General features: G+C 39.2%; 1 protein-coding gene and 2 long non-coding RNA genes across 7 annotated transcripts in view; 2 read left to right on the forward strand and 1 right to left on the reverse strand.

Annotated features, from left to right (window-relative positions):
- Window positions 1-13002, forward strand: part of LOC309608005 — a 702496-nt gene that overhangs the window by 529278 nt on the left and 160216 nt on the right. The window lies entirely within an intron of this gene.
- LOC309608012 overlaps window positions 1-13002 on the forward strand; it is a 336604-nt gene that overhangs the window by 239930 nt on the left and 83672 nt on the right. The window lies entirely within an intron of this gene.
- PRIM2 (DNA primase subunit 2) overlaps window positions 1-13002 on the reverse strand; it is a 320025-nt gene that overhangs the window by 198933 nt on the left and 108090 nt on the right. For 2 of the 5 annotated variants that reach the window (XM_082347208.1, XM_082347209.1), the window contains exon 8: window positions 5001-5081. The exons of the other annotated variants lie outside the window; for them this stretch is intronic. In XM_082347208.1, the coding sequence (XP_082203334.1) occupies window positions 5001-5081 (81 nt within the window). The remainder of the gene's footprint in view (window positions 1-5000; window positions 5082-13002) is intronic. 5 annotated transcript variants of the gene reach the window in all.

Genomic DNA, 13002 nt, shown 5'->3' on the forward strand with positions numbered 1-13002 from the left:
AAGAGTAAGGCCATAGGTTTAGGAGCAGAATGGACTCCTCTTATCCTCAAGGGTCAGGATGTTGGAGTTCTTACAAGAGGAATTTTCAGACACAATGCTGGCTAGGGCAACTCCTCCTGACCCGGCCAGCCCCTAGCTCTGAGGGCATGAAAAGCAAGAAATGGCTCTTGTGACTGTGCCTGCTGAAGGAGCTGAACTAAAGAGCTGTAATGACCATGGCTGAGCCTCCCTCCACCAACAGAAATGAATGCCAGACCCTCAGCAACATCACCGTGGAGTATGAGGCTGCGGGGAGAACCATGCCCATTCTTCTCTCCAGTGGACAAAACCTACCCTGGGCTGCAGGAAACACAACCCTTCTGGTAAAATAATGAGAGCTTCATGTTTCCCTTCTGTGAAAACGGTAGCCAGGACCAACCACAGGAATGAGCAAGCATCTGGGGATTCTGAGGCTATTACACAGAGAGCAATCTCGAAAATATGTTCTCAAGAAAATGTGGCAGGGCTGAGGGTACTATCTGTGAAGTGTCAGAGAATTATAACTTGCCCTTCTCTTCCCAGCTTGCCTTCCTTTCTGTTGCCAGCACAGAGCAGTAGCACAGCAGCTGGGTGGCTACAGGCACAGCAGTGGGGAAGGGCTGGGGGTGGATGCAGAGGCCTGGACCCATCGAGGCAGTGGCAGGGGCTGGCATAGAGGTGGTGAGCAGCAAAGATAGCAGTGCGGTTGGCAGATCTACCTACAGCAAATTATTTTTGATTGAGCAAATAAGAAACCATATTGAGGATAATAGGTGCTGTGTTTCTCACTGCCAGAGACAGTATTTAAAAAGAGCTCCAAGACGCTGAGTTAGAACTGAAAGTATCAATATGAACCCATGATTTTACCATATACACACACATACACACAAAGAGATATGGAAACATTTACAGATGTGTATATATGTACATGTGGGTGTGTGTGTGTGTGTGTATATATATATATATATATATATTTTCTGTCCCCAGGTAGGGTCTCATTTTCTTCAATTACAAAAATGAAGGGCTACACTAGAGTTATCCTGAATCCCTTCCAGCATTAGAACGTTGGCAAACACAAAAATGCCCATCTTTCTGCAATCTGCCTAAACCTACCAAAAATAATACTTCAGAAAGACATGTCACGAGAGTTAGAAATTAGATATTCAACAGGAGGAGACAGAATTATCAATTATATCTACCACACAACACACACCATGAAGTCGCACCTTATAAATGTTCACTCTCTAGGTGTTGTTAGCATTCAGAAAAATTGTCACCTTAGCAAATAATTTCTCTTAATGCTAGAAAGACACAACATGAACATCATTCTGCTTTAAAAGGCGGGCAGGGAAGACTATCAGTGACAAAACGCTACACTCTAAGTTATTTCACTTCCACTTTGCCCTAGAGATGGAATTTTAAATATTTAAAAACCAGAACACATAACATGCAGAGAGGAGCCAAGCAAAAGCAATTAGAAATGTGAAATATTAATTTTAGCTTTTGCTTCCTATAACCTTAATAAATGCATCAATCAAAATGTTAACTTTTCTGCTAAAACTAAAGTACAAAATGCCCTTGTAAAATGATCACGTGTCTATGAATTCTTTTGCACTGTTTCACAACTTTGCCTCTCCCACAAGTAACCAATTTAGACACCATAATACCAGGATTCTTACTCCACTCAATGATTCTTTCAGGAAACATATATTTGTAAGTCGGTGCCTACCACACGATTAGACAGGATTACGTATGGCCACCACCCTTAACATCATCAACAAATGTACTTTAATGGATTGTCAGGGTCATCCAAAGTTTTAAAATATATGAATAATGTAACCAAAATTCAATTTAAATTAACTTTTACTAGCACCAGCAAGTAAAAGTACTGCACCAACAGCAGAACCAAAATGATACCACCAGGATTAAATGAGATGACAGGGAATTCCCTGGCGGCCCAGTGGTTAGGACTCCACGCTTTCCCTGATGAGGGCATGGGTTCGATGGCTGATCGGGGAACTAAGACACTGCAAGCCTCGGTGCGGCCCCCCCCAAAAAAAAAAGATGACAAAAGTGGGCGAGGTGCTACACCAAGTGTGCCCTGGAGAAAAGAAACGCTTCCTGATCGTGACTCTCCAGCCCTCTGGGTATTTCCATGTACTACTTTGCATGGCTTTTTACCTCTTTAGTATCTTCATCTCTGACCCCTTCCTTCTAAACTCCTGCAGCACTTATTTCTATTAATCACTCATTAAATATTGTGCATATCATTCCTTGTGTTGTGAATTCTTTAAAAAATAATATTCAGTTTCTTCAGCTAGATCTTAAGCCCTTCAAGAGTGCAGACTGTATATTGTCTTTTTTGTAGTTTAAATACCTTGCACAGAGTTAGTAAAATAATAAGGACAAAATAAGTATTAAGCCAGGATTATAGTTTTCTGAGCACTGTATTTCACAATCATGCATACATTTAAAAGGCCACAGTCTTGGATCAACAGTAGAAAGCACAGATTTTAGTTCTCGTTCTTCCCAGAATAAGCCAGTGGAGTCACTCAGCCTCACTGGGCTTCAGTCTCCTCATCCACATGAAACGATGACCTCTTAAGTCCCGCCCATTTTAAGTGTCTAAGATTCTACATCACAGAGTTAATACAAAGTTTATTTAGTATTATTTTAGTGGCATTACATGGCCTTTTTTGACATTTTAACACTGATTTTATTTTATTTTTAATATTTATTTATTTAGCTGCACTGGGTCTTAGTTGTGGCATGAGGGATCTTTTTTTAGTTGCAGCATGCGGGATCTAGTTCCCTGACCCGGGATTGAACCTGGGCGCCCTGCACTGGGAGCGCAGAGTCCCAACCACTGGACCACCAGGGAAGTCCCTTAACACTTTTTTTAAACAATTTTTATTTCTTACAACAGAGTTGGGTCTCACAAATGAATCAAAATACAAAATGACTCAGTAAGTCAACTGCTCAAATGCTATCTGGATCATGTTCTACTAAGAGTTCATTCTACTCAGCTGTGGGACAAACTCAGGCCCTAGAACATGAATGAGTTGACAACAGCTAAGCTTCTCCACTGGTTTTTAGAGGAGCACCAACATTACAGATCAGGAGAAAAGGAAAAAAGTTGTTTCTTCTATAACATGAGACGTGTTTGATTTTTTACATCAAACACTGTCAAAGTAAAAATTTCTTACCTAATCCATCTTCTTTTTTCCTAAACTTTCCCCCTTCGTTTTCTTGTAATAAAAGCAAACATCATGTCCCTTCTTTTTTATTTTTATTTTTTCCTTTTCTTCATATCAGAAAAAAGGTATCCAAACTTGGGAAACATCTGGGCACATGTTTTTAATATCAAACGGGGAGGTAAAAGGCATACCAAGCAAATGGATCTAATGCAACTCATTGTTTACTCTGGATTAAACTCCTAGGATGAGAGAAGGAGCTTGTGAACTTGCAGATATTTATCCAAATGAGATGCAAAAACTGTCTGTCTGGTGGAACAGATAACCACAAAGGTTGATGTCTCTGATGGGCATTAACCGATTTTCTATCTAACCCAGAAGCATTTCTCTGTTAAATTGCCTATATATGCCTGATGTCTCAAATGTTCTTTGAACCAGCCATAACATCTTACTGATTTCCTCATTAATTTCATGAGTTAAATAAAATCCTGACACAGATTCATTTTATATTTACCTGAGACTGATGATTTTACATTTTTTGAAAATTATCCATTAACACTTGTAAAACCAGAAACCTATCATAATTCTGTAGGGAAGTATGACAGGTCTGTTTACATAACCACTGTTCCTTAGATTGCTTAGATTAAACAAAATACTGATGAAAATCAAAACCTTTCACATACTATCATATATTATTACTTCCCTTATAGGAATCATTATTTTCAGTGTACAAAAACAAACAAACAAAAAACCAATTTTTTTTAATGTACTGGTTTATTTTCTCCCATTAGGTTTACTGCAATTGTTCTGGTAAGCTCAGAAAAGCGAGAAAGAAAAAGATATTGACCATTAAGTCTGGCAGAATGAACAATTCATAGCCAAGACAGCTACCGCTCTGGCAGTGGGCAGGGGGTTCTCTTTGATGGGGCTTCTCTTTAAGTTACCCCTGAGAATGAAAGAGCACATAGAGATGTGAAAGCCCACACAGATACATGGGCTGATAAGCAATGGGACCTTTGCAGCTACAATCAGCACCACATTGCTGACTCATTAAATGACAAAACGCACTTGACTTCAGCAAAGAGCAACCAGCCCCTGTAATTCCATCACTTTCACGGAGACACCACATCAGAGATGCAGACGTTTCCTGACGTCAGAGAGGCTCTATTGCCACTTGTGCCAAACCAGCATCATTTCTGTTCTGAGACATTTATTCTGCACAAAAGTACTATTCGAATTTTGCTGTTAAATGGCAAGAAGTAAGGTCTTACTTTATGACTTTTCTGCAGGCATTTCGATAGGGAAAAGATTTAGACAGAGAGCTTCACAGAAAATGAACAAATACGGCTACTGGGAAGCAATTTAATTTGGTCAACAAATATGGTTACTGCACAGTCTTGTTAGTCGATGGAATCATTCAAAGTGCTGGCAGTCAAAAGTCAGACGTATTCCCTAAATGACAAGAGAGGTCACGAAGACGGATTAGTCAGAGCACTGGATACCCTGCAACCCAGAGAAAGCTCTTGAGTCCGGGGCATGGAGGAGTAGATGTCTGTGCTTCAAAATAAATCAACTGACTGCAAACAACTACTTTTTCAAAAGAGAGAACTAAAGGGGAATATGATCCCAAACCAAGTACCAATCTCTAACTCCTTTTCTCACATTTCTCTCTTGTTGTCAGCTAATAATCAATACTCTCTACGGGAGCCTTGGTTGGAAGTTTGGCTTAGAATTTTCTCCTAAGATAAATAAAATTTGAACTAGAAAAAGTAAGGGAAAGCTATTTACCAGAATGTAAATTGTGGTTATTTCTATAATGGTGGGATTATAAGTAACTTTAATTTTCTTACTGGCATTTTTCTGTATTTTCTGGAATTTCCAAAGGAAACATGTATTACTCTAGTCATCAGGAAACAGATAAATATAGATATAGATACACACACATGTATATATGTATATACATATATATACACACATTTATATACATATGCATATATATGTAATTTAAAATATTTTAAAATAAGCACTGATCATTCAAAAGTTTTCCACATTAAATAAGCCTGAATTTTAAATTGATAATCTAGTTATTAGCTTTAAAAAAAAAGAAAAACCTTCAAAAAAATCCAACTATAATGTTTGATGTAACAGTGACTAAGTGATTTCTATCCTAAGATGCAGCATTTCCTTAAAAAGCTCAAAAGCAAGACGCAAGGTTCATTAACTTGGGGGAATCAACCTAGAGAGGCAGGACCACCACCACGCCCCCGCTCCCAGAGTTAGTATACATTTCTGCTCAAAGAAGCAAAGACTGTTAGACAGACTGTGTAAAATCCAAGTTTCAGAAACTGATCATTTTAAACTAAACCTCTCAAGGAGCATTTAAATCTATTTCCTTCATGCTTGAGGTAGTATGACTTCTATGAACCAATATCCAGCCAGAATTAGGATGATTTCTAAAATAATTTTAAAATATGCTCATATTCATCAAGCTCAAAGAGAGCTACAGCTGCAGGCCAGGCGTGGTAGGTGACTCCAGAGGCCAGCACCTCTTTACTGGAGTTTGAAGAGCCAGGAAAGCACTTCCCATGTCAATTTCAGCAACAATTTTCCTTCTCTTCATTTCCCTCCACACAGTCCTTGAGATCCAAGAGTACCTGAACCCAGCCCAAACAATAACCCTTCCTTGAAGAACTTTTAGTTTCAAAGCAGCAAAGCTTGTAAAACTGAACATTTCAACAGGAAAGACTTTGGTCACTGATACACTACCAACAAGAGAATTCTTTGGGGTTTTGGAAAAAATCTTAAAGAGCAAGTTATGTATTTGAAAAAATAACTAATGGATTTTTAATTTATGCATTTAGGCAAAACACTACATTTAAGATATTTCAAAACTGAAAAGAGACTTTAAGTCTCTTGGTTCTTAAACCAATTTTTAAAATGCTGTTAGGAAAACATTTAACTTCTTTTAGTGACAAATACCATTTAAATAGGGAGTGGAATTAGAGAAGAATTTACAGTTGACCCTTGAACAACATGGGGGCACCAAACCAACCCCCCCAGTCAAAAATCCGCCTGTAACTTTACATTTGGCCCTCCACATCAGGGGATCCGCATCCATGGATTCAACCAGATACTGTAGCATTTATTGAAAAAATCCACATATAAATGGACCCACAAAGTTCAAACCCGTATAGTTCAAAGGTCAACTGTATTTAAAAATCCTTTCCAAGGATCGTTGTTAGTTGCTAATGTACAGATCATCTCTCTTTCAATCACATTATCTCAAAACTCTACACTGAAAATGAATTCTAGGTCTTAACCCTCCCTTCCAAACAATTTTGTGCACCTCTGTCACTCTACCTCTGCTAGGGAAAGTCTAAACAAAACACACATGAGTCAACCAGATGAACACAGAGTAAGTGAAGAAGACAAAGAGTGAATAAAATAACATGTGCATCCCAAAACCTCACCCTTAAGCAGAATAATAAAATGCCTAGTCTGCATAACTATTTTCTATAAAAACTGCAAAAACAAGAAATAGAGAATCCTAAAGTAGTATCACTTCCTTCCAGTTTCAAAACCAGTGCACACAACAATTTTTGTTAGGTATGTACACACCCGCAAGACTCCCAGAGCTCATGCAATTTACTTTAAATAAAAGGATCTATGAAGAAAATGTCCTGTTTTTATTCTTTCACACAAATTCTTGCTCAATAGTAAAATAAATCTGTTTACCACAACAACGAAAAAGGGTTAAACCTTCACATGAAAAGCACCACACAGAAATATATTCCAATGGAGCTGGAGGAATCAGGCTCCCTGACTTCAGACTATACTACAAAGCTACAGTAATCAAGATAGTTTGGTACTGGCACAAAAACAGAAATACAGATCAATGGAACAGGATAGAAAGCCCAGAGATAAACCCACGCACATATGGTCACCTTATCTTTGATAAAGGAGGCAAGCATATACAGTGGAGAAAAGACAGCCTCTTCAATAAGTGGTGCTGGGAAAACTGGACAGCTACATGTAAAAGTATGAAATTAGAACACTCCCTAACACCATACACAAAAATAAACTCAAAATGGATTAAAAACCTAAATGTAAGGCCAGACACTATCAAACTCTTAGAGGAAAACATAGGCAGAACACTCTATGACATAAATCACAGCAAAATCCTTTTTGACCCACCTCCTAGAGAATTGGAAATAAAAACAAAAATAAACAAATGGGACCTAATGAAACTTAAAAGCTTTTGCACAGCAAAGGAAACCATAAACAAGTCGAAAAAACAACCCTCAGAATGGGAGAAAATATTTGCAAATGAAGCAACTGACAAAGGATTAATCTCCAAAATTTACAAGCAGCTCATGCAGCTCAATATCAAAAAAACAAACAACCCAATCCAAAAATGGGCAGAAGACCTAAATAGACATTTCTCCAAAGAAGATATACAGATTGCCAACAAACACATGAAAGAATGCTCAACATCATTAATCATTAGAGAAATGCAAATCAAAACTACAATGAGATATCATCTCACACCGGTCAGAATGGCCATCATCAAAAAATCTAGAAACAATAAATGCTGGAGAGGGTGTGGAGGAAAGGGAACACTCTTGCACTGTTGGTGGGAATGTAAATTGATACAGCCACTATGGAGAACAATATGGAGGTTCCTTAAAAACTACAAATAGAACTACCATACGACCCAGCAATCCCACTACTGGGCATATACCCCGAGAAAACCATAATTCAAAAAGAGTCATGTACCAAAATGTTCATTGCAGCTCTATTTACAATAGCCAGGACATGGAAGCAACCTAAGTGTCCATCATCGGATGAATGGATGAAGAAGTGGTGGCACATATATACAATGGAATATTACTCAGCCATAAAAAGAAACGAAATGGAGTTATCTGTAGTGAGGTGGATGGAGTTAGAGTCTGTCATACAGAGTGAAGTAAGTTAGAAAGAGAAAACAAATACAGTATGCTAACACATATATATGGAATCTAAGGGGGAAAACAAAAAAGGTCAGAAGAACCTAGTGGCAAGACGGGAATAAAGACACAGACCTACTAGAGAATGGACTTGAGGATATGGGGAGGGGGAAGGGTAAGATGTGACAAACAGAGAGAGTGGCATGGACATATATACACTACCAAACGTAAAATAGATGGTTGGTGGGAAGCAACCACATAGCACAGGGAGATCAGCTCTGTGCTTTGTGACCACCTAGAGGTGTGGGATAGGGAGGGTGGGAGGGAGGGAGATGCAAGAGGTAAGAGATATGGGAACATATGTGTATGTGTAGCTGATTGACTTTGTTATAAAGCAGAAACTGGCACACCATTGTAAAGCAATTATACTCCAATAAAGATGTTAAAAAAAAAAAAAAAGGTTCACAGAGAAAAAAAAAAAAAAGAAGAAATATATTCCATCACAGGCCCTCTGTCCATCAACATTCAAGCCTAGGGCACAAGTCGAAAGCCCTAAGGGCTGGGGAAGCAGCATCCAATCTAAAGCAAGTCAGTCTATATTTCACCCATGAACATTCCCCAGCGGTCAGTCCTGCCAAGGGGAATCCAACTCATTACTGCTTATAAGTTCTGTGACTAAAAAAAGTTGAAAATCACGTTTTCTGAAGACAAATGATCAAACTTTTAAATAGGGATTTTTCTTTCTCATGATCAATGACATCTGCAGCTCACGAAGGGTGACAACTGACAAATCACATTATGCTCTGCAAGAGACTTAGGGACCTTATAAGGATTTATAAGATATGATGTGGTTTTTTCACACCTTTACTCATTCAAATCCTCTTCATCTGAAATAAAGCTGTCCCTACGGTTCTTAAAAATTACAACCTAGTCAATACCACCGTTGGCAAACTCAGCAAAAGCTCTGAAATCAAATATTAGCCTCCTCATTCTAACACACAAGAGAAGAGAGAGTGAATCCAAGGAAGAGACAAACATGAAAAGAGAAGACGGGAAGAGAACAAAAGGAGGAGACGGGAGAAGTATTTAAAACTTACAAGTTGAAATTAGACCCAATTTTATTAATGAAAAGAGGGTGGCATAATTTTGCTAGAATCTGAATGTAATTTGCCAATTGCTGCCAAGAAGAATCAATCAGCAGCTCCAGAGAATTCTAAATTAAAAATGATCAGTCACCATACTCATGAAATATAAAAAAGCCCACTGATGGATTAAAAGATTAAATGCCCCAAAAGTGATATGGGTAATGTCTAGTCACACAAACATGGGAGCAGTGAAAGATCTCAAAGTCAGAGCGGACCAAAAGTTTAATCAATCAGCATTAAGAAACTATTTAAAAGAAACCTCATGTGTGTTTCAAAAAAACAGCTTGATGATGGTACAGAAGTGCATTAAAATCTATAATGCAAATTAAATACTGGAAGCCTGCGTGCCTAGAGCCCGCGCTCCGCAACAAGAGAAGCCACCTCAATGAGAAGCCCTCGCACCGCAACGAAGAGTAGCCCCCGCTCACAATGAAGAGAAAGCCCACACGGAGCAACAAAGACACAACGCAGCCAAAAAAACAAATAAAATTAAAAAGAAAGAAAAAGGAACAGATTATCATGACAGGTTGTGAAACTGTCTTTCTTAGAGACTTTAAAAATAGGATAGAATAGTTTACACATGGGCCTCTCCAGAGTCAGGGGACATGGAAAAGGCCCCCCCAACATGCAGGTTCCCTGGCCACACCTGTAACCTTCCCACAGAGGCAAATCCTACAGCACTAGTCACTGAGTAACTCAACATCTGCAATCATGGGGCAGGAGTCCCAAGTCAGAGAAACCACCTCGCCCTTCCTCTTCTGGGCCCAATTCTGAAGACCATTACACAACAAATAACATGAGATAAAGTACTGTTAGACTGTGATGCTTCCCTATATGGAGGGCTTAATGAAGGGAAGGAAAAGGAAAACTCATTTTGGGGGTTATACTAATGGAATGCTCCAGAAAAGTAAAGAAGTAGCAAATCTAGTATTTATTAAGATTGTTTAAGTATTAATCACTCCTGACTGACAAAGAAATACTGAATTTGGTGAGGATCTTGAAGCTAAATTGGGAAGATCTATGGAGTCTGGAAATTGTAAAAGTAAACCAACAGTAGGCACTGTCTTGAAGTGAAGCAAAATGAGCAGGTAGATAGCCTCCATGTGGCAATAAAGAAGGCGGGAGCGTGGGACGAAGCCTGGAGACAGTCTAGCCATGCACGTTACACCAGCTGCTAGAAGAAAGGGAGCCGAGGCTCCGAAGGTTCCTCACATCCTTCCTTAGAATTCTTAGAAGCAGAAGCCCACATTTCACAATGTTTGTCTCTTCCTTTAAGTATCTGTTTTCTGCTTAGTCTCCAAAATTCCCTAGAAATTATCAGGCTGTCCTAACAGGGTCAGCTCAGTGTAAGCATGGGTTATCTGGCGGTCAAAGGGAAAGAGTAATCCTAGGGACAGGAGGGAGTCCCAGGCCAGGACAGCAAGAAAGAGGAAGAACGGTCCACAGTTCAGACCCCATGGCCTCCTGGATGGCCTTCCTCCACAGGCCCTGTGCAAAGCTCAGCAAATCCTAAGACGCTGACAGAAATTCATTCTCCTCCACAGTGCAGCCTCGCGCCAAAAATACTGGAAAGAACTCAATAGTTTGCATCTCAAATCACTTTGTCCCCGGATCTGGTTCGCAGACTTCAGTGTGCATAAGAATCACCTGGGGCCCATCCCAAGAGATCTTGATTCAGTAAGGTCAGAGCAGAGACCCAGGAATTTGAGATATTAAAAGGCACACCACACTTTCAGAAGCTCAAGCTGTAGAGAAAAATATATAAATGGCAGAAAGCAGGCAACAGAAAGAAAAATTAAATCAAGGGTTTAAAAGAAGCATTTGCCTCAATTAATCTGTCACTCAATAATTAAATTTGATTGTACTGTATGGATAACCTTCATGTTACTTCAGAAATGCAGGTGCTTCGTTGGTTTTCAACTCTGATAACTCATAGGAACGGCATCATTTGACAGTTACTGCTGTTACAGAAAGAGCTAAGGGTTCAGGGAAAATTCCTGTGATTGCTTTACCTTCATCCAAGCACACTGCTTTCAATAACAGAGGCTGCCCCCTTGTGACTGGAGAAGCTTCAATAAAGTATTATAAAAGCAAACCATACTGACAACAACATACAGTAAGCACTTACAATATGCAAGGCACTGTACTACGTGCTTTACATGTATGAAACCAACAACCCTATGAGGTAGGTCTTACTGCTGTCCCCATTTTACAAGGGAGCACAGAGAAGTTACTTGCCCACACAACTATTAAGCAGAAAAAGCAGGATTCAAACCCAAGTCTCTCCAGATATGCCACAAAACAGGCTCATTCAGGCTATAAGGGAAAAATTAAAAATTGATTTCCAGTGACTTCCCTGGTGGTTCAGTGGTAAAGAGTTCGCCTTACAGTGCAGGGGACGCGGGTTCGATCCCTGGTCAGGGAACTAAGATCCCACATGCTGCAGGTCAACTAAGCCCGCCCTCCACAACTACTGAGCTCGTGCACCCTGGAGCCTGCGCGCCACAACTAGAGAAGAGAAAACCCGCATGCTACAACTAGAGAGAAGCCCGTGAGCCGCAGCGGAAGATCCTGCATGCCTCAACGAGGATCCTGCGTGCCACAGCTAGGACTCGATGGAGCCAAAAATGAATAAATTAAATAAATATATAATAAATATTTAAAAAATAAAAAAATTTTTTGAAAAAAAACTTTGGGGGGAAAAAATTGATTTCCAAATCATAAAACATAAGATAATTTGCTATAAACTGTGGAGCAAGAAAAATAAAATGTGAAAATAAATGGTTCCAACCACCTGCTCTGAGGGTCTTGTATAATTTAACTGTTAACTTCTTAAAAGACACTGGTCTGTCACATTTATTCAATGATTAAAACTTCCGGCTGTTTAAGGTTATACATAATCACTAGTTAAGGTAAAGAAAGGATCCCCAAAGTTGCCAACATATGTGCCCTGCTCCCTTCAGTGTAAGCGATAGCTTAACTTTTTAACCAGAAAAGAGTTCTAGTCTTTCAACACAATTTAAAATAAAACAAACATTTATATGCATTTTTTGTGCTATCATTTAGCACTGGGGTCAGCAGTCTGATAGCAAATATTTTAGTCTTTGAAGCCCACACGGTCTCTGTCACTATTCAAATTCTGCCACCAGAGCCACAGACAATACATAACAAATGGGCATGGCTGTGTTCCAATACGACTTTATTTACAAAAATAAGCAGCTGGCTATATTTGGTCTGTGGCCCCATAGTGTGCCAACCCCTGAGTCAGCAGGCACTTAATGGTGGAAGAATTTAGGAAAAGCTGTATTTTTACTAGAATCTAAGCAAATTTCTTTCATGAAAGCAACTGTATAATCTACCACTCAAAATGTAAGCTTTTCTCATTTCTCATACTTTCAAGTTCATTTACGCCAAAAGTGACCACACAAAAAAGAAATCCCAAATGCCAGTATTCCATTCATCTTACTTAACTCTACAAAGGTTAAGTTGGTGATAACACATTACTTGGAATAGGCTATATCCATATTAAGGGAGAAAATAAATGTTTTAATATCTTACAGTTCCTACGGTAAACCCACATCTACAAAGATGCTTCTAGTCTTGCTGCTTTTCAGCCACAACTACTCATACAATTCTATTATTTCAGGTCCAAAATAGACATAGAAATAAAAACCTACACACACACACACACACACACAC

The sequence above is a fragment of the Balaenoptera borealis genome (assembly GCF_965194805.1).
Source record: "Balaenoptera borealis genome assembly, chromosome: 12".
NCBI lineage: Eukaryota > Metazoa > Chordata > Mammalia > Artiodactyla > Balaenopteridae > Balaenoptera > Balaenoptera borealis.